Here is an 18,131-nt window from a genome sequence, read left to right as displayed (position 1 = left end):
ATTCCTTCTATTTGTATATCATACTTGTAGATTATAAGACCTGGTGATACTGCCCTGAAAGTCGCTGATCTGATGACTGGACTAAACAACGTGAACCTAAGCCCTTTTTATCTACTCTATATTAAACAATGTGTTAAATGCTGGGGACATAAACAGGAATAATACACAGTCCCTGCCTTCAAAATAATCCAATGATACTCTAAGAAATGTATAAAATTGGGCTTCTGTTTCTTCTTAAGCAGCAGTCCACTATACTCTTATGGGGACAAAAAGGAGTGATAATTTTTCATACTTTATTAACACTCATAGACAAAACTACAAGAGATGAACCCTCATTTTACCCCCAAAGCCTTTAAAAAAAAAAAAAAGCTTTATGATTAGAAAAGTACTTGGTGTTTGAAAAAAGCCTGTGTGTGTGTATATGTATGTGTGTGTGCACATTATTTCTAGAAAAATAAACTTTGAAATGAAGTGCCCTAAAATTACATCTCCAGATGACAACTATTGTTAATACTTTGGTATGTATTTTTCTTCAGTTTTCCCCCCTATATATATACCAACACTCTAATAAGGCAGGTGTGTATACTTTATAATTTTCAATATTTACCAACTCTTCTATATACTTTCCTGTGTTGTTTATTATTTAATATCTGTATTATGAAAGTTGAAACAAATATGTGGGTGCATGTATATACTATATATATATATAAAATACAGAAAGAGAGAGGTTTTTTCTTAACTAGTTTGGCCAATTTGAGTTGTAAAAAAATAGTATATTCTTGAATGGAGAGAGTAGCATGGAAACATATACACTATCATACGTAAAACAGATAAACTCACTTGGGCATGAATGCTCCATTGGCTAAGGATGGTTCATCGTCATCCAGTCCATCAAAAAGATGTGACTTGGCTGTGCCTGTTGTTTGTAAAGCCTTTGGTCGGACTCTGGTGGCAGGGCGGGGTGTCAGTTTATAATGAGTAGGTGTAGTGAGAGCCTTCTGGGCTGCTGGATTTGTTGGTTTCAATCTCTGAAAAACAAAAAAAAATCAAGGATAGCTCTAGTTTAACTCAAGTTTGGTACTGGCCCTAACACCAGAAGACTAGCTTTCACATCTCATCTCTGCCATTTACCAACTAGATACCTTTTGGAGTCTCAGCTCCCAGAACACAAGGATTTCTCACCCGACTTTGTATGAATGTGTGTCTGCTAATTAAACTGCTTTTATTTCTCTACAACTGATTTTCATTCATCTCACCAACCCCATCTCAAATGGGTTTGTCTGACTTGTTCCAAAACATAATCGAGACATTCCATTTGAAGTGCTTCACAAATCAAAATGTCTTAACAGAACATATTAATATACCTTGTGTATTTCTCTTCATCTTACAAAAGAGAGAAGCCTGCAATTGTTTTGCTTTCTAAAACAAAGATGACAATATTTATGTTCATTTTAAGAAAATATAACATCAAAATTCTAAGCTTATTTTTATTAAATTATTATTCATTTATTAAATAAAACATCTTCAAGAAAAACTTAAGACACAGCCATAAACAACTTTTATGCAATATAAATCACTGAAAAAAGAAACCCTGTGCCTCTTAATGCCTCTCTTTATCTCTTGGCAAGCATGAATCTACTGTCTCTATGGATCTGTGTATTCTAGACATTTTATATAAAAGAAATCACTGTCTTTATGTTTCGCTTAACTTAGTATTGTTTTCAAGATTCATTCACACTGTAGCATGTATTGTTAGTTCATTCCATTTTATGGCTGAAATGATATTCCATCATATAGATATACAACACTGTGTTTATCCATTCATGAGCTCATGCACTCTATTACTACATATACTAAACTAAAGCTGGGTAAATTTAATAATGTACAAGTCTGATCATCCTCACTAGATAGCAAGCTCTTAGAGAAAATATTCTTGTTTATTTTCATTAGGTACCCTCAGTGCTGAACACAATGACTAGTCAGACATAAATGACTAAATAATACTGTATACTGAGCAACTAACTTAATTCTCAACACTGAATAGAATTACTATTGCTATTTTACAGATGAAATTAAGAGAGGCAAAAAGAGATGCCCAATATCTCACAGACTGTAAGTGGTAAAATAAGGATTAAATGGACCAAAGACTACTTTCAATGCCACACCACAGTGAGAATAAGATCATTTCTAAAGCCTACAAGACTAAGACAACGCTATGCAGAAATCAGGAAAAAAAAATTTTGATTTGCCATTTAAGACATTAGAAAAAAAGAAAGACATTATGATGCCAGAGAAATCAGCCTCCAAGAATCTTAGTTTGCTCAACTATAAGAGTATATATCTGATTTATTTCAGGGCTCAGCCTTAAAAGTCTCAGCCTTTGCCTCAGTCTAACACTCATTTTCACTGTCATACTGCCTTCCAGATACAAAAATAACAAGTTTTTTTTGTACCCCTGGCCTACTGAAAAGCATAAATAAAGTGACTTAAAAACCTAATTAGAAAACCAACACAAGATTGTAAAGCAACTGTCCTCCAATCAAAATTAAGTTAAAAAAAAATTACACCTGAGTTTTCCTACTCTGAGAACTGATTTTATTGAAACTTCCTTAAATTTACCTCTTCTTTCTTCTTAGGATCTGACATGGGATTCCGGAAGAGAGGAGAGTCTCCGAAAGGTGAGTATGTCAGACTATTGATGTGCTGTTGGAGAACAGCCTGCTGGGCAGCAGAAGCATTTGGATCTGTCAAAGCTTTGTAAAAAAGGAAAGAAAAGGATCAGTTCAAGGATCCACTGCCTTAAATCAAGAGAACTCAAGGCTCCCTTCAAAATGTTCAGACTCACTCAGTAGCATCACTGGTAGAGAGCAGAGGAGCAAACTATGAAGAAAATCAATCTAAAAGATCAAAGATATGAGGAGCATTTCACAAGAAATAACACACATAAAATTTTACTGAGGTATTCATTATTGTTAATAATCAAAGAAATGTAAACCACAACAACCTTGAAGACATTTTATATCTACTTCATTATCAATGGCACAGCTGTATAAAAAGGGATACAGTATGATTTTCAGAAACACTGCAAATTGGTTTAACTGGTCTAAAAGAAACAATGACAGTACACAGAGCAAGCACTGTTTTTATATTTTTTAACCTAATAATTTCAATCATGGAAATTTAACCCAAAGACAGAATTAAACTAGAAAGGAAATAGATGTTTGCAAGTATTCACCGAACATTATCTGCAATAGTCAAGACTTGGAAACAACCTATGTCTGACATTAACACTTGCAAAAATCATGATTCATCAACATGATGGATTAAGTAGATATTAAAAATGACAATGTGGAAATAAGGTATCTTTGATTCAATAAGTAAAAAATTCCAGAATAAAAAATATTAAGTACACTGAGAACATAGAGGAAGAAAGAACACAGAGGAAGCAAACAAAAGTGAAAATGGCTGTATTTCATCCTTATGAGAGACAGGAACAATGATCTACAACTGTACACAGTAAAAAGAAACCAGCAACAAGTAGTCCCACAACTAACTGCACTGCATCTTGACTGATCAAGGAACTTCTTTGCAAGATAAATATTTCAAAACCAAATACTGATAAAAAATAAAATCACAGTGATTTCATTTTTAGAAATAAAATACTTTTTTCTTTATAAACATTTAAAATAAGGCTAAACCCAAAATATGATAAAATAATTAATATAAAGGGGGTACCATAAACAAAAAGATTTTGAAAAAGTTAAAACGGGGGGAGAAAGGTAAGAGTAGCACCAACAACAAACCTAGAACAGAAAATTAAAGTAAAATTAATGAAAAGGAGGTAGATCCACCTTAGTCAAATTGAGCTTTCTTAAAACTGGATGTATTCACTCAATACTAAAACACTGTATGTTGATGTATAAGGAGAGAGTACAAATTTGCTCAGGAGTGTGAAACCCACGGGAGATGTCAATTTGAAGATCATAAATTGTCTGTGCTCAGAAAGTTCCTAAATCCAATTTCACACTACTGCTGAGAAAAATATATAGGAAGTAGCTTTTGATACACAGGACCACCCAACAACATGATGTTTTTCTGCGGACTATACAACGAGACTGAAGAAAGCCTGAATACTTTTATTAAAGAACTCTAATATTCACTAATTAGTTTGTCACCTGACAATCAACTATGTATTAAAATTAAAAAAAAAAACAAAACAAAACACTGATTAGGACCAGCATTTAACAAGTATAGGTCACCTTTCCTGGACATGCTCAAACAAAAACTTCTCAACTAATCCAAACATAATTAGGAATGTGTGCAAGGATATCTTTATTTCTGTATGTTTAAATATAAAATCCACTCTATGTTAACTAGATTATTTAAAATACAGAAAAGAGCTGATAAGTTAGCAAAAGTAAGAGAACAAGCAAACATAAGCATTAGTGAAGGTACCACTGACTGGTGTTATAGTCAGTTCTGGCTATAAAAGTTGAAAACATGAAATCACATCATGGTCAAAGGATTAAAGAGATAGAAAGATTAAAAATCAAGTTTTCTGAGAACAGAAGAAATTGATACTTTAATTGAAAAAAAGGCAACAGGGTTACCACAAAGAAGCTGTAGGAGACTGATCTTGCTTGGGTTTAGGAAGTAAAAGGAGAACCCCTCCAGGCTCCTCTGTCCATGCGATTTCCCAGGCAAGAATACTTAAGTAGGTTGCCACTTCCCACTCTAAGAATAGAACCACTGAGTTGAAACTCTAAAAAGGCAGGTTTTAGTTTCTAAACTACCTGAACAATGTACTGGACTAACATGTAAAGAAGCCACCACAGCTGATGCTTTTAAGTAAGAGACTCCAACAAGCTCTAAAGCACCTTTCAGATCCTGTGATGCAAAAGACGCGCATTCTAAATCAATATACCTACATTTAAATGGGCAGTAACACTACTATATGTAACTACAATATCAAATTCATGTCAGGAAGTTTTAACTGGCTTTGGGAAAAGATGGATTATTTAAAAACCAATCAAAAGCTATCTAAGTAAAAATAGCAGGTTACGATATTTGTGCTACCTCTCACTGAAATAAAAACTAAGGAAAAGAAATAAAACAAATATTTTTTAATGATAAAACTGACTTTAATATTTCATACAGAAATTAAGAGTTCTAATTAATCTCTAGTACCTTCAGAGACCTAATTAAAATCTATGGTTACAACAAAGTAAATTATCTACATGACACATAAAAACAAAGACTAGGAAGGTGTAAATGAACGGATGAGAAAACATAACAAATGTCTAGGGAAAGAAGTGGACACAGGGATAAAGCAGAAGAAAGTAAACTGTATCTTGGATAATAGTCAAAATGAGGACTTTCTGCCCTAATCCCAGAAAGCTTAGTGATTTAAGAATACTACATTTGAGAAAGTGAGACTGTGAAAAATTAATCAATACAAAGTATATATACAAAACAACTGCTCTATCCTGTCATCTTCCTAATCAGAATTTTAACGAAAAATTCCACCTAAGAACAGGATGCTTAAAAGAAGGAACTTTCAGAGAATGAGAAAAACAGTAAAAATCCAAAAAGACGATTCAGAAGACAATAAAAAAAACAACCTTGTAGAAAGTAGAAACAAGAGTTAAAAAAAAAATCAAACATTAGGACAGAAAAGGTCTGTGAATTCTCTGGCAGTCCAGTGGTTAGGACTCAGCACCCTCACTACTGGGGCCCACATCTGAAACCTGGTTGGGGAACTAAGATGCCACAAGACTCACAGTGTGGCCAAAAAAAAAAAAGGTATAAGCAAATCACAGACATTTCAGAACAAAGAGACAATCCTAAATGTTTGTGGAGGTGGGGAGAACAAGTTTCAGAAAGGCATGAAACTTACCAGTAACGGTTAATGCAAGAAATACAGTCAAAGTTCTGAGGGTGAATTACTTTCATGTCAGAGTTTCATAATAAGTGTATGGAACAAATGAAGATGTTTTCAGAACTGTAAGCAGTCAAAGTTTATCGTTCATATAACTTTAACTTGAAGATACATTCCAGAAAATTTAGGAAATAAAGAGAAAAAACCTATATCCAAGACATATCAGTTTCCAGTGAGTGGACTTGAAGGGAATATCCCAGAGCAATGCTGAAGGCCTACTGCTCATATTGCTCACAAGGCCTAAGTTCATATTGCTATAAGACAGAAAGATCAAAGAATGAGGTAAAAGAATTCTGGTACCACCCTTTAGAATTTGGGACTAATGTAAAGTAATATGGGCAGGTAACACAAGGAAAAAAAAATGATTAGAAGTTCCAGGAGAAAGACATAGCTGTATGAGAACAACTTACGTGGCTAAGTAGCAATGTTTTCATAGTTATAGCTGTGTTCCTTTACAACTTTTATTCTTTCCCCAAAGAAAAGAAGACTAAGTATTAGGAGAAAGTACTTTGTTAATACAAAAATATAAAAAGGGCAAAGAAATGAGAGAAAAAGAAGGGTAAGGAAGGGTACTATTAGCTTTACTTGATCACAGAGACTCAAGAAATACTATCTCCTAGTTGACAGAGTAAGAAAAGTATGTAAGGACATGGCTTAAATTTGCAAAGGCTTCTCAAAATGTGATTTTGAGGATTATAAAACATGAGGATTAAAAAAATAAATAAATAAATAATAAAACATGAGGATTATACCTCTCCTTCATCCATCTCAGTTACTCTGTATCTGCCAGGTGATATCAGTTTCTTATTTTTGGTAAAATATAATTTTCTTTAAAATAAAGTATTTAAGGGACTTCCCTGATGGTCTAGTGGTTAAGACTCTGAGCTTCCAACGCAAGGGATGCAGGTTCAAACCCTGGTCAGGGAACTAAGATCCCACATGCCATGCTGCGTGGCCAAGAAAACAAAAAAATAAAGAAACAAAAGGACAATTAAAAAAAACACACACTAAAATGTGTAAGTCACAAAGTAAGTTAATTTTAAGTTAGAAATAATAAAGTGGCAGGCAGACATCACAAAAACTGGGAAGGGATATTCAATGAATGAAATATGAAAAACTATAATATATAAAACTTAAGGAATTCAGTACACATAGATATACTGGGAGAAGTGAATAAAGAACAGAGGTTGATCAGTGAGTTACATTCTCATCTATCATTAACAAGTTAAATATATGTAGACTTAAGCAAAATACAGCAATATAAACATATCACTTACAGATATGAACTTATTTATACACCAGATCAATTAAAAGCTGCAACAAAAGTGGTTTCTTTGGGGGCGTAAGCCTAGAAGTGAGGAAGCGGGCAAAACCAGGATCTCTTGTTAACTCCTTCCACACTACATGATTGTTTAACGACCTGTATGTAAGTACAGCTTAAGGAAGGACGGAATAGGGTAGCGTGGAAATTCAAGTCAGCAAGTTAAGTATTAGCAAGAAATAAACTGAGAAAAGCCTTCTACAGTGACTGACACTTACCTACTGGGGCCTGGGGGGCTCCAAAGCCCAAAGTGGCTGTCGTTGTATTAAATCCAGGGGCCCCAAAGGCTCCTGTACCGAGGGGCCCTCCGAGCTTAGGTTGGTTGTTCCCAAACAAAGATGCCTGTCCAGCACCAAGAGCTATGGAGACAAGAGGAAAGAAAAAGCGCCACAGAGGATCCTTTGAATGTTATGTCAGAGGTCAGTTACTTAAAAATATAATACATTTGGAAACTTCATAATAACCACTCATTTCAACAAAAAAAGCTAATACGGTAAATGCTACCTATATGCCAGGCAGTGCTGATTTAGATATGTCAGAGGCAAAATACTGAACCTCTCTGTGCTTCAGCTTCCTCAACTATAACATGAGATAATATATAGCCTAGATATTTATCCTAAGATTAAAATAATACACATATACTAAGCATTTAGGAATCTGGTAGAGACTAACATCCATTAAATATTAGCTACTATCATATCATTTAACCTTTACAAATCTGAAGTAAGAACTATTATCCCTATTTTCCAGAAGAGAAAATGGAAGGTTTAATAAATTAGTTCAAAGTCACAAATGCAGTAAGTGGTAAAACCAGATTTCAAACCTCAATGCATCTGACAACCAGCCAGGGCTCCTAACTGCTACTGTATAGTAAAAACAGATTTGTAACTTTTTAAAATTGTCATTTCTCCTTAAATTTCAGCATCTGCAAATCAATACATTCAACTGAACCAATTAAAGCCTAATGAATCGTGTTTATGAACTGTGTTGTTGGTAGTGATTTTTTAAAGTGTAAAATGGGGAGAATTCAGTTTTTAAATAAGCTACTGGCATAAATTAAAGGTACTTTTCCACTAGCCTGCCACTCTCAAAAAAGTTATAGTTATTGGCAATTTGGAAGATCTGAAGTTCCTTTCAACATATCAATGCTTCCTGACAGAGATGAGATATGGTTTACCAGGAAAATCACTTCAACCATATATACTTGGAATATCAAAAATATTGAATAGAAACAGCTATGAGATGCAACCAGAAAAAAGGACAGGTAGTTTATACACAGAGAAGCATACAATATAAATTAATGAGGGTGACTCCAAAATGGACAAAACATTCCCTAACTGTTCAACCTCATTAATAATGTTAAGAAGATAACAATACAGCAATGCAATTATTTCATCTTTAAAAACCCAGTTTTGAAACAGGGAATAAGACTTAACCCATTAGAAACTGGTGAAAATCCGAAAAAAAACTAAAAATATATTATTCCTTCAAAGGACATAGCTTAGAACAAACATTTCAGGGTTCTTTTTTTTCGCCCAGATAACAAACACCTCCTTACCCCTAAATAAAAGCTTACATAAAACCTGAATATATAAAATGGATAAAAATTTCTGTTCTGGATGGGTGTGTATTTGCATTAGCCCTGAAGGAAGAATCAGGAAATAGTCTAAAAATCACTGTATTTCAGTAAAGCCTACAAAATAATAAAAATGCATAATTAAAAGACTTACACAAGTTGAGGGATACTCTGATGTGATAATGTCAATTTATGAAATGTGTCATATTCATGATTTGTTGTAGGAATCATAAGGAAGATATACTGGGGGCACCATGGTAACAATGTTCTTAAAAACCTCAAGTATGCTCAAAGAATTAGTAAAAATATATTCCTTTGAGACCGTCTAATGAATGTCAGAATGTAATTATATATATCAGAATGTGAGAACATATTAGCTTTGGGTAGATTATTCTGTATATCTTTGTCTAACAAACTTTACTAAATCCCACATAGCAGGAGAGTGGGTTTGATTCCTGGGTCGGGAAGATCCCCTGGAGAAGGTAATGGCAACTCACTCCACTATTCTTGCCTGGAGAATTCTATGGATAGAGGAGCCTGGCAGGCTACATTCCATGGGTTGCAAAGAGTCAGACACAACTGAGCGACTTAGACATACACACCCCCTTAAACTTATCACTACTTCATTGAAAATATTAAAAACTAAAACTCCTTAGTAATATTACTAAGCAATTACCAAGAAAATGGCATACTACTGATATCCCTGTGAAACAGTTACTATCTCTGTGAAACAAGAAACTGACCCACCCATAATTTAATGAGTATTCCTTAATCTGAGCACACTGGGAGAAAAAAAAATTCATGTCAAAGAATACTATAACATTTTATACTGATTGGTCACTTAAATCTAAGTGTACAAAAAATTTATGTATTTGTACATTTAAGGTTTCTACAGCCTACTAGTCATGAAGTACCCAAAGGCCTAAGTTACATGAAAATGTACTTCCGTTGAAGCATGAGTTTGAAAATCTATCACTCAAAGCAAGAAGCTATATAAGAATACCCCTTTAGCTAGTTGAGTTCAGTTGCTCAGTCGTGTCCAACTCTTTGTGACCCCGTGAACTGCAGCATGTCAGGCTTCCCTGTCCATCACCAAACTCCTGATGTTTGCTCAAACTTATGTCCATCAAGTAGGTGATGCCATCCAACCATCTCATCCTCTGTCATCCCCTTCTCCTCCTGCCTTCAATCGTTCCCAGCATCAGGGTCTTTTCCAAGGAGTCAGTTCTTCACATCAGGTGGCCAAAGTATTAGAATTTCAGCTTCAGCGTCAGTCCTTCCAAGGAATATTCAGGACTGATTTCCTTTCGGATGGGCTGGTTTTATCTCCTTGCAGTCCAAGGGACTCTCAAGAGTCTTCTCCAACACCACAGTTCAAAAGCATCAATTCTTCGGTGCTCACCTTTCTTTATAGTCCAACTCTCACATCCATACATGACCAGTGGAAAAACCACAGCTTTGACTAGACAGACCTTTGTCAGCAAAGTAATATCCCTGTTTTTTAATATGCTGTCTAGGCTGGTCACAGCTTTTTTCCCAAGGAGCAAGTGTCTTTTAATTTCATGGCTGCAGTCACCATCTGCAGTGATTTTGGAGCCCCCCAAAATAAAGTCTCTCGCTGTTTCCATTGTTTCCCCATCTATTAGCCATGAAGTGATGGGACAGGACGCCACAATCTTAGTTTTTTAAATGCTGAGTTTTAAACCAACTGTTTCACTCTCCTCTTTCACTTTCATCAAGAGGCTCTTTAGTTCTCCTTCACTTTCTGCCATAAGGGTGGTGTCATCTGCATATCTGAGGTTATTGATATTTCTCCTGGTAAGCTTGATTCCAGCTTGCACTTCATCCAGCCCAGCAATTCATGATATACTCAGCATGTAAGTTAAATAAGCAAGGTGACAATATACAACCTTGATGTACTCCTTTCCCAATTTGGAACCAGTCTGTTGTTCCATGTCCAGTTTTAACTGTTGTTTCCTGACCTGCATACAGGCTTCTCAGGAGGCAGGTAAGGTAGTCTGGTATTCCCATCTCTTTAAGAATTTTCCACAATTTATTGTGATCCACACAGTCAAAGGCTTAATGTTTCCTTCAAACATGGGAAATGTTGGTAAGGAACATTTTCAACTGCTGATATGACAGCTGATAGCTCAGTTGTTAAAGAATCTGCCTGTAATGCAGGAGACCCCAGTTCAATTCCTGTGTTAGGAAGATCCGCTGGAGAAGGGATAGGCTACCCAGTCCAGTATTCTGGCCTGGAGAATTACATGGACTATATATAGTCCATGGGGTTGCAAAGAGTCAGACACAACTGAGTAACTTTCGCATTCCTTAAAACATAGTCCAAAGCTACAATGTTATTCTAATTGTGATATCATGCAATGCAGAATTTACTAATGAAGGTACGCATATCTAATAGTATCTAGACACACTCCTCTCAAAGACAAAAGCCTGCTTTAGAAGATGCAACCATCAAAGAATTTCAATAGTGTGTACTCAGTGATCACAACTCTTGTTTCCCTACATCATCTACTGGTGCTATGATTAGGGGTGTAAAGTTCTTTATTGATTGTATTTGGTTTTTAGTTTCTATGGGCAAGGCATCAATTAGGACTATGTTAACAGCAATGAAAATGAGATTCACTGTCTGTGAGGTTCAGCTGTTCAAGGAAAACCAAATATATTCAAACAAACAAAAAGACTGAGATATTACATTACTGTGGAACCGAAGACAACAGCATCAAGACTTATAGAGCACTTTATAATCTTGTACTACAGGATAAAGTACTGCAAATCATAGTCTGCAAGACCTAGAAACCAAAATGCAGAGAATGACAACTTTTGACCACATAAAAATAAAACTGGTACTTTAAGATACCATAAACAAAATTAAATGATAAAGACAGAGTGGAAATATCTGGTAACAGACATTGGAGTAGCACCTTACCCAAGCTTAGGTTTACAGTTCATAAACTAGAGTCAAAACTACCTTGAAAAGGCCCACACCAAAGCTAATCTTTCCTCTGGGATTAGACAAGAACACTGATGTCAGAAGTTATATTCTGCTTAAGTTTAAGGAAACCATTGTACAAAAACCCACAGATTTTTAGTTTTCATTTATTGCAAAATATATGTTGTGAATTTGAGTAAAGTGCAAAAGCTCAAAAAGTTTTCCATACAACCAAAAAGATTTAATATCCACAATATATAAAACATTATCAGCAGTAAACAAAGATCAAACATAAACAGAGAACTGAAAGATGCAAACAGCCAGTAAACATACACAAAGGTATCCCTCACTGGTAATCAGCACAGTGCAAATCAGAACTACCACCTTTCACTATCATTCACACAAAGATGAAGAAAACAAACAATATGGACAGGGTATGAAAAAGGGAGCATTTTTATAAAATATGAGCAAAAATGCAAGCTGGCATTCTTTGTGGAAGGCAAATTAGGATTAGCAAGACTGACCAAAATTCAAAAATATGTGTGTCTTCTGACAATTCCCAATTCAATCCTAGAGTAACATTATCATACACAAAATTCTGTAACACAGATCTTCACTACTGCACTGCTAGTAAAATAAAATAATTCAAGTGACCATCAGTAAGAGAAAAGTCAAACAAATTATGGTATATTTAACTACTCATGTGTTGTATGTGTATATATATATATGTATACAATGGAACACTTCATAGTTATTTTTAAAGGAGTTAGATCTACATATACCAACCCAAAGAAAAAATATATGCCCAAAACGTCATGGGAAATGAAAAAAAAATGAAACAAAGAATACAGAATAAGGAACCTGCTTTCAGTTTGAAACATTTTTGACCACAGCACATAATATGAAACACACTGAGACCCAAAACACACACATATATAAAACTAAAAGTTATATCAAACCTTGCAATATACAATGATTTTTTAATTCTAGCTCATTTTAAAGAATGCTAGTTGCAATTAACTACATTAATATTATATCACCTGATATATCTCAGCCTTTGGTTTAAAAAACACTGGTGTAGGACACGGCTTCAAGAATATCACAAAAATTGTATGCTGTACACATACTGCATACAAACATACATGTGTGTATATACATATATGAAAAGTGTATATAAAGAAGTCTGACAATATACATGCCAAACTTTCAATAGCTGTTACTTCACTATTGAAAAGGGTGGGCTTTTCATGTTACTTCTGTTACTGACTTTTCAAGACTTTATATCTTTTATTTTAAAAAGAAAACAAAGGGAAACAGTTCAGAGAGTACAAAATGAAGTTCTATTAAAAAGGAGATGACAGATGACAATAGAAGCAGAGACCACAGAAATAAATGGTTTGCAACTAAGTGACTCCCCATGGTGAGATGAATGGGGGATATAGACAAAACTATATGCTTAAATTACCCTGTAAGCACTTACTCATTTCATGACCATCACCCTCTCCAACTGTTAAAAGAGCTGGGTAGGTAGAAGGAACAACGTCTTCAAAGGCATTGAAAAACAATTATCAATGGCAGAAATGGAGACAAAGGCTTGACATTTTAGCTCCATAACAAAGTGAGAAGAATGGAAAAGCATGCACAGACCTTGCAAAACCTCAATCTATATGTTAATTATTTCAGCATGTGCTCTTACTGCTGCATTATTATTAGGGTAATAAAGCTTACTTAACAGTTCAGGGTCTCAGGGACTTGTCATCATACTGACAGGTCTCACATTAAGTACTGAAAATCCCAGGGAGACCAGGACTATCAGAGAACATTTTGTAGAAAAGGAATCGAATATACAGCTTCTAAGATAAATGAGCCAGTGTTTTAAAGCCTGGTAAAGCATATAGGAATGTTCTATAAATCCATTTGTGAAAATGAAAATCTATAGGCCTCTTATTTTCATACATATGATGAAACAAAAGCCTTAAGTTCCAGCAGTTGGAAAGCCAAGTTGTATCACTTGCTGAGTCTCCTGATACAATCCCTTACCTGTTCCAAATCCTGCGCCAAGCCCAGTTCCCAGGGTGCCAGGTCCTGGTTTACTTCCAAAAATACTATTCCCACTGGTATTTGTGCCGAATCCTAGGAGGACACAAGAGTGAGCAGACTGTACTTTAACACAATTCTCAATTTCCTGTACAAGGGAATTTAAAACAAAGCAGTCTGACTGTAAGTTTTGTATCCTTTCATTTTTTGACATTTAGAAATCCTAAATGGCAGGCTAATTTAACTTAAAAATTTTTTTTGATAACCATAAATAGACCCCACAGTCTTCCTATTTACTTAATTACACTTTAGACTTAATTAAGTATAGGATAATACCCAGTATTAAAGCAAATTGATTGTGCTTGAGCTTGGGGAACATTCCCTTTGTAAGACTCAAAGCCTCCATTGTTCTTTTTAAATTTAGTTAATTTATTTGGCTGCCTCAGGTCTCAGTTATAGCTTGGCATGTGGGATTCTTAGTTCCCTGACCACAGATCAAACCCACATCCCTTGACCATGAGAAAAGTCCTCTCAAAGCCTCCATTCTATGCTTCATGCTTAATTAATAGAAGAAAAATAATTCCCTCAAATTTTCACTGAAAAATAAGACAGTCAACCAAGACACTTCACTGAACCTAAAGATTCTCGCTAAGTGAAGATTACCTATAAAAATCTCTACAGCAGGCTTTCTTTTGAACAGATGGACCCTGTATGGATAGTAATGTGTGGCTGTAATCACACATTGAGAAGTTTTAATGGTGTCAAATTCAATCAGCTTATAGGAGCACACAAAGACTCAGCTAGCTAACAGTAAAAAAAGATAATGAATAATATCTACGAATAACTGAGTTGAATTATTTCATTATCAGAGATGATGGAGAGTTGAACAAAACCATCCTTTCACGGTGACCCACTGTTTAAAGAAGATCCTGTGATTCCCTTCTAAAATCCACAGGTCTCCCCACAAAGACATGTACATATCAAACTACTGCTGCTATTACTTCTCCTTTGTTCACGTATGTCCACACTTTCTGTGCTCCTTTTGGAGCTAAACATCAACAAAACAGCTAATGAACATACCATTAATTTCTTTTGATAAGAGGGAGAAACTAACCACTGGCCAGCAAAATCTCCTTGTGAAACATGTGAAGTCTTTTATAAAGGTATCATGGAGGTGAACAAGTTCAAAACACATTAGAATGAAGTGTTTTGGAATATATATCAGTGTCACCAACTAAGAATATTTTACTGTGTCATGCCAGTTTTGAATTTACATCTAAATTAAAAATGCAAAGAAAAAAAGTTTAATTAAACAGTTGAAAACATATTTCTAATGTCATTTAAAAATCTAAGCAAGTAATCTGACATACTTCCAATATATTTAATTCATGCATTCATTAAATCTTTTCAATTGTCTTAATAGCTATGCCACAAAAATGGAGTACTGCCTGCTCAAGCACAATCAATTTTCTTTAAAGAAAAACAAAATTAAAAAAAACACCAAAATATGTACTGGAGATGTTCTTTGTTTTCCTGAGTTAAAATTTTACCAAAAAAGATCTTCCAGTCTCATTAACAGCAGAAAACAAGATACTCGTGAACTACCTCAAACCCACAGGAGGGAAATAAGTCCCAACTTACACTGTTTATACCACACATTTCCACAGATTCTAACAAAGGTTTATCAACTCAGTTATTTCAAAACAACTTTAAGTTAAAATTAAGAACAATTAATCAACAATCAGTTAAGTTACAACAGAAGAGCCAAGAATATACAATGGAGAACGGACAGTCTCTTCAACCAATGGCACTGGGAAAACTGGGCAACCACACGTAAAAGAATAAAACTGGACCATTATCTTACACCATAAACAAAATGGATTAAAGACCTGAACACAAGATCTGAAATCATATAATTCCTAGAAGGAACCATAGGGGTAAGTTTCTCTGTATCTGTCTTGGTCACGATTTTTGGATCTAACACTAAAAGCAAAGGCAACAACAGAAAAATAAATAAGTGGGACTATAACTAAAAAGCTTCTGCACAGCAAAGGAAACTACAACAAAATGAAAAGGCAATCTACTGAATGGGAGAAAATATTTGCACATCATTTATATTTTAAGTGGCTAAAATTCAAACTACATAAAGAATTCACACAACTTAATGGCAAAAAAAAAAAATCCAATTAAAAAAATGCAATGAGGACAGGAACAGACATCTTTCAAAATACTACATACAGATGACCAACAGGTACATGAAAAGATGCTTAACATAGCTAATCACCAGTGAAATGCAAATCAAAGCCAATGACATCACCTCACCGTTGTCAAAACGACTACCACCTAAAAAGACAACAAATAATAAGTGCTGGTAAGGAGAAGGAAATGGCAACCCACTCCAGTGTTCTCACCTGGAGAATCCCAGGGACGGGGGAGCCTGGTGGGCTGCCGTCTATGGGGTCCCACAGAGTCGGACACAACTGAAGTGACTTAACAGCAGCAGCAGTATTTAACTCTCAATATACTGACTGAAAGTGGAAGTTCTTTGTGTCGGGATTACTCAAGGACCTTGTTTGTTCTTCAGTATTTCTTTATAGCTTTAAATATTTTTAGTAACAGCTTTATTGAGATGTAATTCACATACCAAAAAATTCATCCATTTAAAATGTACAGTTTACTGGTTTTTAGTATATCCACAAAGATGTGCAAAATCACCACAACTGATTTTAGAACATTTTTGTTCTAAATTGGGGGTGGGGGGTGCTATCTGACCCAGTACAGTACCCATTAGCAGCCGTTCTTCATATCCCCTCAACACCCCCACTAACCCCAGGGCAAGCAGCAATCTATGTTGTGTCTCTATGGATTTGCCTATTCTGAACATTTTATATAAATGAAATCATACAATAAAAAAAAAAAAATAAGTAAGTGCTGGTGAGAATGTGGAGAAAAGGGGGACCCTTCCTACAGTGTTGGTGGGAATGGATTTGCCTATTCTGAACATTTTATATAAATGAAATCATACAATAAAAAAAAAAAAAGTAAGTGCTGGTGAGAATGTGGAGAAAAGGGGGACCCTTCCTACAGTGTTGGTGGGAATGTATGGTGCAGCCATGATGGTATAGTATAGTATAGTATAGTATAGTATAGTATAGTATGGAAGGTTCTCAAAATATTAAAAATAGAACTACCATGCAATTCAGCAATTCCACTCCTGGGTATATACGAAAGAAAACGAAAACACTAATTTGAAAAGAAATATGTACCTCAATATTCACAGCAGCATTATTTACTCTAGCCAAGATATGGAAGCAATCTAAGTGTATATCAATGGATGAATGGGTAAAGAAAACATGGTATATATGTGCAACAAAATATTGTTTAACTACAAAATACAAAGACAACTTTGCATCTGTGTAACATGGAGAGACCTTATGGGCATAATGCTATGTGAATTAAGCAAGGCAAAGAAAATCAAATATAAATAAGTGACACAAGACAAAGACAAGTGTTCTCACTTATTTGTGGAATCTTAAAAAACAAAACCACCACCAACAAAAATAAGCTCACTAATACAGAGAACAGATCAGTGGTTACCAGAGGCAGAGGGAGGGTGATGGGCAAAATGGGTGAAGGAGAGTCAAAAGGGGCAAACTTAGAGCTATAGAATAACTCCTGGGATTTTAAGGCATAGCATGCTGACTATAGCTAAAAATATTGCACTGTATATCTGAAAGTTGCTAACAGAGTAGGTATATATAGTTTTTCCAGCAGTCATGTATGGATGTGAGAGTTGGACTATAAAGCTGAGCGCCAAAGAATTGATGCTTTTGAACTGTGGTGTTGGAGAAGACTCTTGAGAGTCCCTTGGACTGCAGGGAGATTAAACCATCCCAAAGGAGCCCTGGATTTCCTAAAGGAAATCAGTCCTAAATACTCATTGGAAGGACTGATGCTGAAGCTGAAACTCCAATACTTCAGCCACCTGATGTGAAGAACTGACTCATTGGAAAAGACACTGATGCTAGGAAAGACTGAAGGCGATGACAGAGGATCAGATGGTTGGATGGCATCACTGACTCAATGGACATGAGTCTGAGTAAACTCTGGGAGTTGGTGATGGACAGGGAAGCCTGATGTGCTACAGTTCATGGAGGTGCAAAGAGTTGGACACAACTGAGCGACTGAACTGAACACAGTAGGAGATCTTAGAATTTTCATCATGAGAAAAAAAATTTCTATTGATGATAGACGTTACTTACACTTACTGTGGTAAACATTTCACAATATATACAAATATTTGACTATT

The 18,131-nt window shown here is 35.2% G+C and overlaps 1 protein-coding gene across 3 annotated transcripts in view; it reads right to left on the bottom strand.

Moving 5' to 3' along the window:
- Positions 1-18,131, bottom strand: part of NUP98 (nucleoporin 98 and 96 precursor) — an 87,745-nt gene that overhangs the window by 44,901 nt on the left and 24,713 nt on the right. For all 3 annotated transcript variants that reach the window (XM_069553869.1, XM_069553868.1, XM_069553870.1), the window contains exons 11-14: positions 13,826-13,918; positions 7,478-7,618; positions 2,620-2,753; positions 841-1,028 (exon numbers count right to left, since the gene is read on the bottom strand). In XM_069553869.1, the coding sequence (XP_069409970.1) occupies positions 841-1,028; positions 2,620-2,753; positions 7,478-7,618; positions 13,826-13,918 (556 nt within the window). The remainder of the gene's footprint in view (positions 1-840; positions 1,029-2,619; positions 2,754-7,477; positions 7,619-13,825; positions 13,919-18,131) is intronic.

Source organism: Ovis canadensis, chromosome 15 (assembly GCF_042477335.2).
Source record: "Ovis canadensis isolate MfBH-ARS-UI-01 breed Bighorn chromosome 15, ARS-UI_OviCan_v2, whole genome shotgun sequence".
Lineage (NCBI taxonomy): Eukaryota > Metazoa > Chordata > Mammalia > Artiodactyla > Bovidae > Ovis > Ovis canadensis.
The sequence above is the reverse complement of the archived record's forward strand: the minus strand, read 5'-3'. Positions and strand labels throughout refer to the sequence as shown.